General features: G+C 35.8%; 2 protein-coding genes across 3 annotated transcripts in view; one reads left to right on the plus strand and one right to left on the minus strand.

Annotated features, from left to right (window-relative positions):
• The window catches only part of LOC145993601 (uncharacterized), a 48,128-nt gene extending 44,292 nt beyond the window's left edge, over window positions 1–3,836 (plus strand). For both annotated transcript variants that reach the window (XM_083129454.1, XM_083129452.1), the window contains exons 12-13: window positions 1,030–1,195; window positions 2,695–3,836. In XM_083129454.1, coding sequence (XP_082985580.1) covers window positions 1,030–1,195; window positions 2,695–2,810 — 282 coding nt within the window. In that variant the 3' untranslated portion in view covers window positions 2,811–3,836. The remainder of the gene's footprint in view (window positions 1–1,029; window positions 1,196–2,694) is intronic.
• Window positions 3,837–6,103: 2,267 nt separating this feature from the next.
• Window positions 6,104–18,059, minus strand: ND-13A (NADH dehydrogenase (ubiquinone) 13 kDa A subunit). Its single transcript, XM_083121353.1, has 3 exons — window positions 17,893–18,059; window positions 10,773–10,949; window positions 6,104–6,268 (listed from the first exon to the last, which is right to left on the minus strand). The coding sequence occupies exons 1-3, from the start codon at window positions 18,031–18,033 to the stop codon at window positions 6,191–6,193; spliced, it is 396 nt and encodes a 131-aa protein (XP_082977479.1). The 5' UTR covers window positions 18,034–18,059; the 3' UTR covers window positions 6,104–6,190.
• Window positions 18,060–18,306: the final 247 nt, after the last annotated feature.

Here is an 18,306-nt window from a genome sequence, read left to right on the forward strand (position 1 = left end):
CAGCTTTCGCATGTTCAAATATTCATGCACAATATGTCCAACACGTTCCTTTGATATTTTTAAAGTCTCAGCTATCTTGATCAACTTCACTTTACGATCATTTAAAATTATTTTGTGGACTTTTTAGATGTTATCGTCGGCAACAGCCTCTTTGGGGCATCCACTGCGTGCATCGTCTTCGATGCTCATTTCGCCACGTTTAAATTTAGCAAACCACTTCTCAACGGTTGATTTTCCTGGTGCAGAGTCCGAATAATGTTTATCAAGCCAAGCCTTGGCTTCAACAGTATTTTTTTTCGCCAAAAAAGCAATGCACCCATTTTTTTATCCATTTTTTCACAATAACAAAAGCTGCTTCACTCACAATGCTATATCTCACGAACTAATTATCCGGCAGCTGTGAAATTTATACATGTATCTTTTGAAGGTTAGTACTAAGTAAAAATCACATGGATTTAACTCTAGTAACGCCATCTATGAGTCAGCCTACGAACTTTTCAGCCCAACTGTTATCACTAAATCCGAACAATAAAAATGCTATTATAAATTTTCGCACTGTTTTTAAATCTGCAGGGATATGGTGGAGTAGGGCATGCATTAGAATGTATTGCATGGCATTCATTCTGTTATAAGTTGAGCCACCTTTAGGAAAGCCACTTTGGCAGATATAATTACTTTTCATCCATCTTGTATTAATTAATAAATTAAATGCTTTACGATCGCATTTCGTAGCTTATCTTAATTGATTAATGGCTTTCTTTAGTCCATATTTGAAAAAAAAAGTTTCCTCTTGAGAAAAAGGTGCTGGTGCCTGATTTGTGAATTATTTTTAATTTTGTCTATCCCTGGTGATAAGGATAATTTATGAAAACATTTTGTACATTCAAATGTACTGAAGTGCCACTGCACCTACTTCGCCTGGATAGCCTTACCTTTTGCTTTTATCCTAAACATTAACATTGAATTCAACACACAGGAGGAGGCTTATGTATAATCTTCACTCATGCTCTTTGTTTGAATGTATTGTAGGTGTCTCCGACTGAGCTGGAAGCCTTGGTAGAAACCCATCCAGCCGTGATGGCTGCAGGTGTAATTGCAATTCCTGATCCAACATGCACAGCTGTTGCTAGAGCTATTGTTGTCAAGAAACCTGGCCATTCTGTTACAGAGGAAGAGATCCAGAAGTTTATTGCAGGTAGATATATGCAAATCTCTCGTCTACACAGAGGATTCTTTGTTCTATTTCCACAAATTTTCCCCCCTGTAATGATTCTACGGTCCACTCAGATTCCTCTCAAAACAGCATGCATGGGTAATTTAATCACTGGAAATGCAAGTTATCCTTGTATTTATATTCACATTACAAACAACGGTTATAATTCAATTCTACTGAATAATAATTTCATGTTACTTGCAAAAAAAAATTTTTATCGATATCCATTTCAGTGACTTACTGCTACTAATAATATATGGTTCATTCTATGTCACTCAATAGTCAATTTCTTTTCCATGTAATACAAATTAGAATTGTGCCGACCTCCATGGTAGAGTGGTTAGGACAGCACACCTTGATGTCAGTGATCCCGAGTTTGAATCTCAACCTGGGCATGGATATTCTTTGTGAGTGTTCCTTCATCATTAATCCTCATCTTCGCAATTAGCCAAAGTGGCAAGAAAAGTGAAGTAAAATGCATCAAATCAATCAATCAAAAACCTAGAATTGTATCGGCCAATAAGGCTTCGATACCTGGACCCACAGCCAGTACAAACCTCTGTGAGGCTTTGTGTTGTCCTGTGACTTGTCTGTAAGTATACTGAATGCTCAACTTAACTTTTACTATAGATATGGAGGTTTTGTCATTCGATGTATGGTTTGTTAAGAAGTAATCTATTGTGTGGAGCAAATAGTCACTGTGCTGACATGCCCATAATTTTACACATAAATCTATCACCATGCATTAAGTACAAATGTATGAAAAGTTTAGACCATACTTGGTGCATTTTCAGGTTAGTTCATGAGATGTTGTTTGTGCTGTGTTTCTTCATCGCCCTTTAAAATTAGATGCCAAAGTTGATAGGTTCTTCCTTGGTCTGTGCTGAGAGATGTATTATTGTTAGATTTTTTAATAACATTTTGGAGTTGACTGTTGCATTTATAAATAAATTCTCTCGGGCTATCAACCATGTCAATTCTGGAACAGATTCCAAGCTTTCGAGAGCTAACATAACTTTCATCTTCAGGTTAGAAGGAAGATGAGAGTGATATTAGCTCTCGAAAGCTTGGAAATTATTCCAGAATTGACCTGGTCGATAGTGCCTAAAGGAATTTATTCATTATTTGTTGCGCAGAAAGCTTAAAGACTTACTGTTGCATTTATGTTGTATGCTATATTAATGTCATCGAGCGAATAAAATAAATAACATTTCGTAATATTTGGGGTCTTTCTTATTCCAGGGTACTTTTATGGCATGGGACAATAATTTACTTATTGGTCAATTGAAGTTTCCATTCTTTCTTTGTATAAGAATTACACTAATCAATTTCAATTATTTTACCCAACAGAGAAAATCAATCTTCAATTATGAACTTTCATCTAATTGGATTCTGAAACATTTAGCACAAACTGTAATCTGGTTTTATCAGTTTGGTTAGATATATTTAGTACTAATACTTTTTTTTCAATTAATTTTCAGATCAAACACCTTATTATAAGCATCTGAAAGGCGGAGTGCTATTCGTTGATTCTTTGCCACTTACCGGAACTGGAAAAATATCCCGTCCATCACTGAGGACATTATATGGAAAATAACGTAAAATAAACATGACAATGCAGAATGAAAAGACAAGAAAATCAATCAAGTGTCAAACATGAAGTTATGTCACTAATGAAGCTTTCTTTATAAACACTGGGTCTTGTAAAAAGTCTTAGAAGAAAGTGAGAAAAGTAACAAAGCTATCATGTAGAAGATATTACATTAAATTAGTAGGCTTTTTAAATTTTACTAGAAGAGCGTAAGAGTTCATTGTTTGAGCAATGTGTGACAAAGGATGCTTTCTGGTTTAAGAATGACTGTATCTAAAGAACAACAACTGCCACAGCTTAGATAAAAAAGAACCTACCAAGCCATTTTCATGATCTCTCAGATCTCGTACCAAAAATTTAACAAATCAATATGCAGGTATGATTCATGAAAAACTAATATAGCCGCAGTATCAATATGTAGGACAAAATAGAAATACTCAAATTAGAATAGTAAATATCAGTGTGGTTACAAGAATAACTGTTCAACACCCTTTCCCTCTCGAAGAGAAAATTAGGTTTGTAAAACCTTGTATTGTCAAGGTTTCCAAATGCCTCAAAAGATATTTATATTGTTATAAATATACCATCTGCAACTTATTCTCCATAATAAAGATATAGCCAAGTAGTTGGATCTATTTTACGAAGATTTTTTATGTCAGCTTTTGTGGCAGAGTGGTTGGAATAGTGTGTATTAAACCTAGGTTCAAATCCTGCGTAAAACAAGTTCCATTGTGTTTGTTCTGCCTGCCATCTATTTTAAATCAATTCAACTGCATTTTTGCAATTAACTGGAGATAGAAAAATTGTAAAATGAACACACAAAAAAATACAATCACAAAGATTTTTACACATTTTAACTAAGTTTCTTATGTTAACGTTGCAAAGAAAAGTTTGTTTGAGAGTTGAAAATAATGGCAGTGAACAAGCACAATACACAGATGAAAATTTTGAAAAACATTGTTTGTCTAATATTAACATGTATTACTACAAGTGTAATGTAATGCAAACACTTTGTAAATAAACAATATCACATCACAAGACTTGCAGTATCATTTATTAACAGAAACCCAAATTTGATGTCTGCGGTAAGTGGTCTTAGGTGCAATTTATTTATCTGACAAAGTCCTGCATAAAGCTGATCTCATAAAATGGGTAATGGGATAAAGGTGGCTGGAGTGTGTTGCTGATCACATCACCACACATGGCGAAGCTTGTGAATGTGTGGGTCCAACTCCCCCACAATATGCCTTCATCGCACGTTGCAATGTGATTAGCTTTGACTTTTGCCTTTAAGGCTCGGCTGGTCCTTTGCCGGTGCCAGGACAGCTGTTTTTGAATTATCCTCTCCTTTCGAAAAACTGCTATGATATTCCAAAATCTGAAAAATTACATCTGATTAGAATTCCTTCTACAGCAATCACGTGAATCATCATGTGGTTCGCTTTCACTGTTGCCTAGATATTCTCAATTCTTTCTTCATTACATAAGTCTATTGAAGTACTGATAATATCTAGACAACAGCGAAAGAAAACCACATGAAAATTCACGTGACTGTTCTAGAAAGAATTCTAAGCATATGTAATGTTTCAGATTTTGGAATATCAAAAGAAAAAAAAATTGAAAACAGATGCCCTGGCATCGGCCAAAGCTTCATCTAAGATGTCAACATTTCCTTTAATTGGAAACAATTATTTTCTTGTAGTTTACGGTTATTACAAGCATAAGAAAACAGTTTTTCTTTGTGACGTTTCAGGAGAACACACGCTCCTTTCATCAGACATTTATTTTCATTTTGACTAAAGATACAGTTATAACAATGGTTAGTAATTTTTAAACAAAAAGAATCCGTTATATAATGGACGATGTCAATGTTACATTGTTGTATTATACATTCGCGTATAACAATGGATAACATATTTTTAAATTTTTTCCTGAGAGCACAAAGACTATGTTCTAATAATGAGGATATCAAAAATGAAGAAGAAAGGCTTTTTAATATAGCAAAAGAAAATGGCTTTCACACTAACAGAATAAACCAAATCAAAAAACAAGTAGCAAGAAAACTAAAGGAAAAGAGAAATACAGACAAAGATGAAAAATCTGTTGAAAAGAAATTTGTGTGCATTCCATTCCACAAGGGATTCTCACATAAAATTGCAAAAATTTTCAGAAGTTTTGATTTCAAAATTGTTTTTAAATCACCAAGAAGTTTGGAATGTACATTTAATGAATTCAAAATGAGAAACTCTCTACCAGATGCGGAAACCACAGGAATATATAATATAAGTTGTTCATGTTCAAAGGATTATGTGGGACAAACAGCAAGGAAAATGGCAATAAGATGGCACGAACACGATTTGGACATTATAAATCTAAACCCAAGAACAGGTTTGTCAACTCATATCATCGAAGAGAAACATTTGATTAAAAAGAGAAGGGTTTTAAAAAGATTAACGGGAAACACAGAGTTGAATGTCTGGGAAGCTTCGTTCATTGCAGAAGAACACTGGAATAAATTAAATAATGAAAATGGTAATGTAGATCCAGTATGGAGTTTTCTTTTTCACAAATGGAGTAAGCCACCATCTTTGAAATTTAATGTAACAGAAAACATCAAGAGACTGTGTGAAAACAATGATGAATTTGAATTACCTGATGATATTTGGGATTCATAATTTAAAAAATCTCAAATAAAAATACAACAGACTGCTTTTTTTCACAGTTAAGTTGCTATATTACAACAATGTAACATTGACAACGTCCATTATATAACGGATTCTTTTTGTTTAAAAATTACTAACCATTGTTATAACTGTATCTTTAGTCAAAATGAAAATAAATGTCTGATGAAAGGAGCGTGTGTTCTCCTGAAACGTCACAAAGAAAAACTGTTTTCTTATGCTTGTAATAACCGTAAACTACAAGAAAATAATTCTATAATGCAAGCAATGCGTACATACAAGAAAAACTATTGGAAACAATGTTGGAAAAAAAAACTCGCGTTAACATCCTCCTTTTTTGAACCTGCCTGCACACGGCTTTTCTGTGTTTCCCTTACATAAATCATTGCATGCAAGTTTGAAACTTTGATGTGCTTCTGCTATCAAACAATTTTCTATATAATAATAATAATAATAAAAAAAACAGTAGGCCAGAAAAGAAGTATACTGACTATACAATAATGTAGCCAACTTTTGGTATACTTCTTTTCCAGCCATACTGTAGTTGTGATTACTGACTTTTAACATATTTACCCTTGGATCTAACCATGGCCAGGATAAAGTATAATACACATCATAAACTATTTCATACCTTTAATATACTTAAGATATACAGGAAACTAAACAACTTATTGTACATTATACACAACCTGCCATAAAAATTATCTAATGGCCTCCTCCTCCATGACCCTCTAGGTAAAATCGAAGTCCACAGTATCCACAATCATGGTTTCCTGGTTTATCCTACAATGAAAAATATTAATTACAGAAAAAGTCAAGCTTCAAACAAAGTAGTTACACAGCTCTCTATTTTTATTTTTTTAAATGTAGTGCCTTTTTTGGTCGAGTTGCCCATGGATCGGCAGCTAGCTCGGCAGGAAGTAAGATCGCATCTGCCAGCATTTAGACCACACAGCTGTACGCTGACTTGCCACTGGATATGCCAGAGCTTCATTATCCAGATAACTGGTGTCCAGTTCCCTTGTGTTCGAGAAGTGTTAAGGTGTTAACAAGTGTTTTAGATTGTTATGTTTCAGTTTACGTATTACTGGTGCTTTTTTGCAGTCTAATAATGCCATGATATACGACAATTTGAAACAAAGCATTTTAATGCACAACACTTGTGCATAACACGTCATATCAAATTCTTGTAGGGAAGTTAAAATTATTGTTTTGCAGCAGAATTCCCAGATGTTCCAGTTTCACAGAGAAAGTGTTCGGATACTTGTGAACAAATTTAGGTAATCAGGGTTTGTTCTTGATAAGAAGCAAACTGTAAAACTGTGTGTGCTTAATGAGGAGAAACTTTGAAGAACGATCAAAAATCCCTCCGGCGTGTTACGCAACACTCCACCCTTACCGGGCCGCTTCTGGCAGGAAAACCCCCAATAAACAACTAAATAGGCTCGTTAGTCCTGGGTTCCCACCCCGTTCCTCACCAGAGCGCTCGGAACCAAAGACTCAATCACAGGCAAGAACTTACTGAATTAATGTTGCAGGGTGATTGCTGAAAACTCGCAGAAATGGGCTTTATACATTTATTTACAATTTTAACAAAACAAGGCTTGGAGTCTTCCAATAATTCTCTAATTTACAGTATTTACATTCCTCTAACTTGAGCCCCACGGCAGAACTACCAAGTGGAAGCTAAGCATCGGCAGAACTGCCTCGGGATGCTTTTTCTCATGGGATGCCACTGGAGCCCGAAGATCGCTCTCCCTTCTGCTATCCAGTTCCTAAACACACTCTCCTCTCCTCTGTCAGAGGCCATATTTATACTTCCTCCCGCGTCGCATGGGGGAGGGCTGAAAGTTCAAACCTTATTGGCTCTTTTAAACTATACAGAACCATGGAAGAAACCCAAGCATACAAAATCATACACAATCACAACAAAGAAACAAAAAAAAAAATACTGTTTGTAACAGGTGCCTTGCACAATTTTCATGATGTCTGAGTGGCGAGCTACCAAGCTTTCAAACGCAAAACCATACATTACAAGAATTGAAGCAATTTTGGAAGAGGAAATGATACGTGTTAGTGAAAAATTTCCTTTAAAAATACCGTAAATGTGTCAATGTAATTGTACAAGCTTCTTTCATTACATAGCTAGCGGCTCCAGTTATGCAGACATTGCATCCTGTTTGCAGGCAGATGCGATCTTACTTTCCACCATGCTAACCACCATTCCGTGGGCGACTTGACTGACAAAAGGCGCTGTATAAGATGCATGATGATGCTGGAATTAAATTAGGTCTAATAATTATTTTTTTTGATAAAATGGTTACCCAAATTTTGATTACACCACCCACACAAATTCCCCTACCTAGGCATGTAATATCTCATGCGAAGGAGCTCTGGTTGTCCAAATACTGTAATTTAAAATTAACAAGATGGTCATATAATTTGTGGAAATCTCACGTTTAGCACCCGTGTAATTTCGGAAATACAAAAGATATGGATCTGCAAAGTTTCATAGGATTCTCAGATGGCCCTTTCAGCATGCCAAATGTCAAATGAATGAAAATGTGAGAGATTGAAAAGTGCCTCTTCATTGGTCATTTCTCATGGAATGACCCAATGAAGTGATCTGCTATGGCAATCTTGGTGGCTGTAGAAAATTCCAAAATGAAATCCAGTCTCCATTAGCCTCTGTGTAATGTAACTATTGTTTTTAAATTACTACTGGGTGCATTCCGAAAGTCATAACGAAACAAACGAATTGAACGAAAGTAACTGGTCTCGTGAACCTGGTGAAACCAGTTATTTTACAGACCTATGGGACGCTCTAGATGCAGGTGCAGCGTTTTGTTTGTAGGAATTCTCCCCACGGCATCCAGTGGAAGGTATTTCCTTCTGGCAAAAATAAACTCTACTGCGGACACTGATACTCATTTTAATCACGTTGTAACAAGAGTTGAGGCACACTCTGCTGCTTCATATTGTTCTCTCTTAAAATTATAATACAATTCCCGAACTAGTGCAGTTTGAATCCATCATGCACACAAGTTGTCTGCAGGCAGCAGACAATTCTCACCGAACAAACCAGTCTCCTGGCCCGTGCGTTTGGTGAATCTCGTTTTTGCACGAGACGCATGGAAAGTGACTTTTGGGACAGCATAATGAACCTCATGAAACGCACATAAGCACTTATGGGACAGTCAGTTACCATAACTCGTTTAACCTTTAGCCACCTAAGCCTGTTTCACATGTAACCCCTTGCTGCCCGAGCTGATTTTCAGGAAAATGCAGTGTTTTATAAAAATGACTGTAGATTGGACGCTAATTGCCGTAGACAGATATATACTGTATATATATATCGTAAAATTATATATATCATTTTACTCAGAATGAACCATAGATTCGGACTATATAAAATTTATGCACATTCGGCGTATATATAGAGGAAAGGGTGGGAAGGAAACTGAAAATTCCAAAATTTTTGAAGAAAAAATTGGAGTTTCGCTCCCCCCCCAACAAAAAGTACAAGACATTGTAACAATACACATGGAAATAATCGCTGGAGTGTTAGGAACAAGAAAATAATTGCACTATTATCATATGACCAGTAGAATGCGACTTGTACCCCCAAAATGACATGTCTGCATGCCACTGTCTCTTTCAGAATATACATTAAGTGCACATTTGATCAAAAAAGTCATTGCAAAAGAAGTACAAATATGATGTCTTTTGTACTTACCTCTGCTGCTGCAGCTCGCATGCTTGGTCTGGAGCCATGACTCTCACTGATGATACTCCATAAAACATGGCTCCAGACACAGTGGCACATCACACGTGATGCAGCACCCCCATTTTTTCAAAAAAATTATTGAATTTTCAGGTTCCCCCCCCTCCATATATACGCCGAATGTGCATAAATTTTATATAGTCCGAATCTATGGTTCATTCCGAGTAAAACGATATATCATTTGTCTGTGTACGGCAATTAGAGTCCGATCTACAGTTGTTTGAAGGTAACTATGCATTTTGTTGAAATTCAAGTGGTGAGCAGACATGTCGTTTTGGGAGTACAAGTCATGTTCTATTGGCACCTTTCTATTTTTAGACAATGCAGGTCACATTGCAGCAACTTGAAAAACATGTGCTTGGCAACAAAGACCTGGTTTCGTCTTGCTTTCGAACTTTTCTTTGTAATAGCGCAGTTTTCCTCAAACCCTCTTCCCCCCATCTCTTGTGGCAACATGGGGAAAATTCCTTGTGACCTTGGGTACAGAAAAGCAAATTTTTCACCCGTCTAAGTTTCCAGTGGTGGAAGAAAAGAATTGCTAACAAATCCGACCGTTTTTGTCGGAATTCTTTATCCTTTTGTGAGGAAGCTGCACAAAAAAAGCCACCATTTTCCTGCCTTTTTTGTTCGACAAGACTGCACGAGTCATAATTGTTTAATATGTGTGTTAACAATAATGTAAAAGAAGAAAAACTCAAATCCAGCCAAAAATAGTGACATTATACCGTAAAAATTACGATTATGCTAGAGGATCTCAATCGAGATGCTCGGGATGCAAGGGGTTACATGTAGGATCTCGATTGAGATGCTCGGGATGCAAAAGGTTAATGTGTTGAACTCGTGGGACTTTCAAAATGGGTCCATTGTTAAAGCAAATGATTTTAAAGTAGTAACACACACTTTTTTTTACTGTTCCATATAGTTACCCACTCATGTAACGTAGTTACCAAATTATGTATCTTTTGGTGATTATATTACTGCCCTTTTACATTATCTATAGTTTACTTATACAGTATTAGCTTATACATAATATGGTGGTAAATATTAACATTTTGCAAAATGAGAAAACATGAAGATGCAAAATCAATAATGCAGGTTTAAGTGCAAACTTACTGCAAACAATAAAAAGGCAATCCACTGTGTGTAAAAAAAATATATATAAATCACTGGGTATTTTTCTTCAGTAAAATACACATCACAGACCCTCATACCTCATACTATGCTACAAGCACCCCTGGCTAGTTTCCATATTCCGGTCCATGCCTACGGTACTGCTATTGCTAAATATCAGATGGGATGGGGTGAATTGTACATGACCTTGCACTTGTCACACACCTTGGAATTGAAAGGAAAGAGCAGAGAAGGTGGATTCAGTCCAATAGAGTACTCCCATTTCCCAGTCAGGGATACACTACTATCCAAATCCTCCCCCGCCCCTTTTCAACTTTCAAAAATATCCACACAGCATTGAATAAAACCTAATCAGATTAAATTTGCACTTACTAAATTAATATAGACTCTAGGGTGGCCCAGAGGCCCACCACCTCCATCACAGTAGGTGACGCGTTCCTTCTTTGGAATTGGAGCAACTTCATGAATTAAGTTAATAGCGAATTGCTCATTGACTTGCTTTGGTCTTTCAACAAAACGAGCAAGGCGATAGTCACCGTCTTCCCATTCCTGAAAAGAAGAAAGGAGTTGATAAAAAAAAAAGGAAAAGTTCTTATGTAATATTTTCTTAATTACATGGAATCACTTACATACCCTCTATTAAAACTTGCCTTGCGTCTAACGAATATATGCACAAAAGGAGGGGGCAAACATTTCGGTCCCAATTATAAAACATAATAGACAACTTTACTATGTGGATTATACTTTCCACATATACTTGGGGTGGCTGCAGAGACCAAGGTAGATAAAAATCATAATTTTATTTTTAAAAAATCATTTTTTATTATTATTTTTATTTAAATCGACTTTTAAAAAACATTTAAAATTGCTTGCATGGTTTCTGGCACCATGCATATATATGTCTTTTCATAGAAAGGCATTTTCAAGTAAATGGTCCTGTAAAATATTTGAACAGTTTGATTAAAGTAAATAAAAATGATATGTAAATATAGATTTTTCTGTTTCTCATACTGTATGCATGAACCTACTATGGAAATGTTTTTTGAGCATGTTAGTGAAACTATAATATTTTTTCTTACAATGAAAATAAAGACATTCTAAATGTACTTAAAATATTTTCATAGACTTTGTAGCTGAATTTTGGCAATTTCTTTAATGACAGTTTGCAAAATATCAACTGCCATGTTTATTTACAGTTTAATGATGACGACACTATTTACGGTTTTAACATGATTCGTATTTTGTACATTTTTCTACACAAAATGATTGCTAATCTTGCCTATAAAAATTATTGAATTCAAAACAACAGACATTTAAGTATGTTTACAGTTTACATATTACCTTTCCTTTCCTATGAGCTTCACACCATTAGTACTACATTTTGTTTCCTTTCTTAGAGCCTATTAAACACCATTAAATGATTACGAGATTTATGTACTTTCACCAAAAGTGATTCTCATATCTACAAAATCCTTATGTACATTATTCTATAAATTATTCATGCAATAAACGGTACGATACATTATGGCCTTAATGATTTGACAAATAGAAGTTTCAAAAGTATGAAACGAAAGAAGGTGTGTTGTAAAGTCTAACACAGAATCAACATGGCAGGAAATGACACCACTATGTCACTTACAACAGAAAACTCACTTGCCTATTTTTTTCCCCTGAAACTTCATTTGTAAATTACCTGTACAATTACCAAAAGGTATTTTGAAATGCGGATTTTGTTACTTCAGTGTGACCTGAAATCACCTGGCTAAGTGTGATGACAGTGGAAGGTGCATTTACCTGTGAAACCAATATGGAAATCTAGGTACCAGTGTTGTACCATGTACATAGAAAAATGTCAAACAACTGAACATAGAAAAACGAGTACGTATGTGTCCATTTCCTGATGTCAGATGCTTTCTGGCTTTAGGCAAATTGAAACTACTTCTGTAAATTCATTACAGGCTGTGTAATATGAAATATAAACTTTGCCTGATCTATATAAAATGAACAATCTGATTATTTTTCACTATTTTACCATATAAATTAAGGAAGTGAATTAATTATGGTTGAAAATGAAGTTGTTTATCTGTGAAGCAATTAAATAAATAAATTATTGTCTATGTTTCTACAGTAGTGGCATTCACTTTTAGTAAAATGTTAATTTTTTAAAAATCTCAAATGTAAAAACTAATTTCTGTATAGAAATATTAAACAAGTTTAAATGACATCGTTCAGTAACTTTAATAATTGCATCTGAGTGCAGCATTGTAGTCTATTATTGTTATTGTTATTTTAAACCAACAGAACGCTTATGTGCAATTGTTGTATAGTAGGTCAACTGGGAGCATCATTGTTGTACATTGTTCAGTAGCTTCAAGAATTTCATCTTACTGCAGCATTGTTCTCTGATTATTGGTATTTTCTGTATTGTACTGTGGGTTAAGTGTGAGCTTCATTATTTGTAGCAGTAGGAAGTTGACCTACTACACAACAATCACACACAAGCATTCTGTTAGTTGAAAATAACAATTATAATCAGACTACAATGCTGCACTCAGATGCAATTATTGAAGTTACTGAACAATGTCATTTAAACTTGTTTAATATTTCTATACAGAATATAGTTTCTACATTCGAGATTTTTAAAAAAATAACATTTTACTAAAAGTATCCAGAATTAATGCCACTACTGTAATTATGGATTTGAAATAACACAAGACAGCTGTTTAATTGTTACATTTTTACTTTGTAACCTGTAAAATTATTATATTTTTAATTTATTTATAAATTGCCTTTGATAGAGATGAAATAAGACAAAATTATCTTTTCAGAGAGAAGAATGAATCTAAACTAAAATATACAGTTATGCATAATATATAATAAAAATAATACACTATAGTGATGAAATTTAGCAAATCATTTTGCAAGTTGCACATTGGGCAGAGGCTATGGTTTTGTGACAAAGTTGCCATTTAACCATTTGATGGTGCTTGTGACTTCTCGTTTTTATGGTACTAAAGACATCCTCACCTACAGCCGGGAAGGAATAACCTGGCAGTGATGTCACTCCCTGCTAAGTCAGCGTTGCCAACTACTACGAAAGGAACCATGCCACGAGTAGACTACGAGCAGTAAAGATCGTGGTGCATACTACCAATCTTGAATTTAATGTTAGCACTGCTAGATGTTTATTTTAATTATTTCATATAATTCGGCTTTCAGCAAACCTTCTGCAAGCGGAACTTTAACTTCACGCAAAAATGATCGCCGCCCGCAACGCAACGATGCTGTTTCGTTCAAGGAGTACCTTCCTGCTGCTTACGCTATGCTAAGTGAATGAGCCTTCGCTTCTGGAAGGAGAGGTGAAGGTGGGAGATGACGTCACTGTCAAGTTATTCCTTCTGCGCTGTAGATGTTATTCATGTTTGGGCATTTACTATCTACACTTTGCAACACATTCCACCTGTGATATATTACTTTACAGCCAATATCGTGCCGGTAAAAGTTCCAAATGTTTAATGATTTTACAAAACCGAACACTTTCATATTTCACATACTCAATAATTTAGGGCTCCTAATCACGAATCTGCAGTTAAAATTTGGCGCTCACATGTGGTACTTGCAAAATAACATGTAGAAGGTCGTGATTTTATAATACCAAAAAAAGGCATAATTTCGTTAATAATTCTAATACTCACTAATTATGGAGTCCTGGTGACGTATCTGCAGTTAAGATTTGGTGGTGACGTTGCAAAATAACATGTAGAAGGTCGTGATTTTAGAATACCAAAAAAAGGCATAATTTCGTTAATAATTCTAATACTCACTAATTATGGAGTCCTGGTGACGTATCTGCAGTTAAGATTTGGTGGTGACGTGTAGAAATTGTAAAATAACGTTGTGAATTACCACGACGATTCTCGATACATAAACAACGATTGGAAACCATGTTTTCTCATATGCACAAGTGACGTTCGCAATTTGTTACGTTGTCTACAGTGTTGCCACACTGTTGCATGGTTGGAGTGCATTCAGCGTGGAAGAATGGCAGAACAGAAACATGTTCATGTGACACAGTTGTTTAAGTGGAGTGTGGATAAAGTTTGGCAACAGTGTAGGGATCATTCAGTTATTCGTGAGGAAGATGTCATCTTTCAAGTTTTGCTTTAAAAAAAGCCATTTTTTGTCAGTTTCGGTTGGGTAAATATTAATAATACGGGGGCATTCGTTCATGTTTCGAATACAAACTAATTTAGGACACTTGATCACGATTCTGTGGTTAAAATTTGTCGCTCAAGTGCTACGAAACTGACATTTTTTGACGGTGCCTGGTCACAATTAGCCTAAAACCCCTGGAATGATGCATGGGTAGCCCCTCGAACCATGCACGGTAAGGTTAGGTTAGGTAAACATAGTTAAAATTTGGGGTCGTAGTAATATCAGGAATATATTTCGTTCTTTAAGTATTCGAAATGCAAAATCTTGTGATAAATAATGAGCAATCACGCATTGTCGGTTGCGATCACGGACCCCCTTATTTTGCAAGTTCCACACGTGAACACCAAATTTTAACTGCAGATTCGTGATTAGGAGCCTTAAATTATTGAGTATGCGAAATATGAACAAAATTGGGGAAGTGTCCGGTACTGTAAAATCGTTCCATGATTTTTTTCAAAGCTTCATAGGGGAAATTGCAGAATTGTAGAAATGATTGTTACAGTAAATTTGAAACTTGTGAAAGCAATTTCCAATGTTGGGGAGTTTCAAGTCCTATTTATTGGCAAAAAGAAGTTGTAAAAGGTATAACCAAATATCACCAATTCCCACGGACAAGGCATTCCACATACTACTGCTGATACGAGGCTCGAAGGGGCATCGTGCTTGAGACCAGCACCACCGTGATGAGATGTTGAAAGCATTTAGGAAAATTATTGTAATGCAAAGAGCTCTAAGCCTGGCTTGCCTAACTTGACCACAAAAGCATTTACATATGTTATTTGGGTAACAGTTTAGTATATCGGAAACACATTTCTTCATTTTTACAGAAGAAACTACTAACGGAAATGAGTTTGTCAAAGGTTTACAACGTTCGTCGAGGTATTTTCTTTAATCGTGGAATATATTTGAATGGGAAAACATGTATTTTTCAAGAGAAATATCTCACCAACGCACAATTGCCATTGTTTTCATTTGCCTCCCATACCTAAACCTGATGCAGCGTACGTTTCATGACGTTAACCCCCTGTCAGTGTTTCCAACCTTATTTTTTCACTATACTTGCCTAACCTAACCAAACTTAACCTTATTGAAAAATTGTTTGTGGGGCTATCCGTCAGCTAGTGTACATAATGGTTCGTGGGGCTATCCGTCCATAATATACAATTTCCAGCGATGACGAACACGATAGTAGGTATTTTTCCATGAAGAAGGTTGGAAACACTGCATATCCACAACATGAGTCAACTTGTGGCCGCCATATTGTGCTTTACGGAAACAAAGAAAGAAAAAAAACAACTGTATGTTAAAAATTGTGTTTGTTTTCGTGTAAAATGCATAATGGCACCTTGAACTATGTTCCGCAATACACAATTGGTAAGTACGAACCATGCAAAACACAAAATATCCGATTTTAATGTGTTACCGATATACTAAACTGTTACCGTTATTTGAATACTAAGAACCCTAGACCTGACCCGACTAACCGAACTATGTAACCACTTGGCACCCCTATAACGTGACCAAAATGGCAGCAGCAATCTGTAACCAAGGCAACAGTAAACAAATGACTTCAGTAAACAAATGACTTGTGCCAGAAGTATAATTTACGAATATATGGAAAGAAAAACATTCGGTAAATATGCAATATCGCCCGGACGGATTTCTTCAAATTTACAGGAGAAAGTACTTACTGAAATGAGTTTCTTTAGCATTCTGGACGTTCTTGGAGGTATTTTCTATCACGGAAAGTAAAAACTTCGTAGTTTAATGCTGCCGAACAAGAATTAATCACTTTTTACGTAAGAAATTGGCATTGCCTGCCACATTATGCCGTTGTTTCCATTGTGTGCGTGCAGATGGGGTAAGACTCTACTTTACGTCCTTTTCCTAAGGAATACGTGTCATATATCGTTGGAAAGCTTATTGTATAAGGAATTCAACAACGTAAATCCCAAAGCGAAGAAAAATTACCTGGAGGAGGAAATTGATAAAAACCGATGATGTCCGGATATGCGTAATTGAACGTACTGAGGAAATTTTTCGATGATGAAGCACATATTTAGGGGTATTTATTACTGGGGATAAACGTATTTTATAGTATCTACAAGTTTTTGGAACCTGTTCTTTTCATGCACCATACACACGCACAACACACCGAGAACGCAAAGAAGCAATCACCACGTAGAACGTAAAGGAGCAAAGCACATGCATTCACAACGCGGACACAAAGATGAGCCTGCAGTGTTGTTAACTCCCATTGGTTACCACCAAAAGGTAATAAGGACGTAAAGTAGAGTCTAGCCGCAGATGGCGAGAGCATTGAAAGTCACGCGATCTCTGCAGTGTTTCCAAACGTGCCTTCTTTTTACGAAAATTTCTATTTTTAACTATGTTCGCCGCGCTTTCTTTTTTCGATGAATTTAGGGGTGAAATGAGTTTTAATGGAACCTAACCTAACAGGCCTAACCTAACCTTGTGTGAATGGTTTGTGGGGCTATCCGTGGATGGTTTTTGAGGCTAACGTCAATGGTTTGTGGGGCTACCCATGGATGGATTTTGGGGCTAACGTCAATGGTTTGTGGGGCTACCTGTGGATGGTTTTTAGGGCTAACGTTAATGGTTTATGGTTTATGGTTTGTGGAGGTAAACATGAAAAAAGAAATCGAAATAGTACGTAATTTTCCGTCATGAAGGTTTGAAACACTGCTTGCACACTGAAAATCTACAAAACACAAGCTGGCGCATCATGACATGCGATGATCCATTACGAGTGCACGCCATATTGTCTATTACAGAAGCGCAACAAGTATGACAAATAATCAATCGTAATATGAAAAGTTGACAGTATTTTATGGAAAAAGGCATAACTTCACCTTAAAGAATGTTCCGCAAGGCAAAATAGGTAAGTACCAGTGGTAAAATTAAGGAAATAAATGAGTAAAAGGTGTCCGGACATTATCGCATATTTACCAAACATTCTAAAAGATGCACGCAATAAGTAATTGCTAAAAGTCTGAAGTATGTGTTAACAGACATAAATCGAACCATGAAAAAATGCCTGTGTTCCATGATGAAATCCGAATTAAACAATCAGAACTTGGGCCCCATTGCTCCAAGTCTTGGTAAATATATATATATATATTTTGTAGGTCCTTTCTTCTGTGCAGTAAATACGATACTCAACAACCAAATCATAACAGAACCAAGTTACAAATCACAACAAAACCCAAGTTAGACAAATAAAAAATAAAGACACTAAATTCCACATATGGATTACCTGTCCTGTGTGTGTTTTTTTCTCTACTGGTTCCCAAGATGATTTTCCTGTCGATGAAGTAGACGATGTTCTTACGGCATACAAATTTCTCCCCAGATTTCTAACGCAATTCACGTTAAGCCTTCCTATTGAGTTTGCCATGTTAGAAACGACGGCTTACAGTGGGATCCATGAGTAATACCGTGCAAATTGTCCATGACTATTTTCATTAATTTTTCTCTTGCATCCTGTGTGTTTTGAAGCAATGAATTTTTATGTATGCTGGTGCAGAAGTTGTCAACAGCTTACTTTGAGTTTTCTCTTAATTCTTGAAGCTCTTATTTGGTAAAATAAAGTGAACGAACATGGTGATGGACAATTTGCACAGTAATACTCTTGGATCCAACAAAATTATCTGACGTTTCAGTTTCTTAC

The sequence above is a fragment of the Lepisma saccharinum genome, chromosome 1 (genome assembly GCF_977018435.1).
Source record: "Lepisma saccharinum chromosome 1, izLepSacc3.1, whole genome shotgun sequence".
NCBI classification, from domain to species: domain Eukaryota; kingdom Metazoa; phylum Arthropoda; class Insecta; order Zygentoma; family Lepismatidae; genus Lepisma; species Lepisma saccharinum.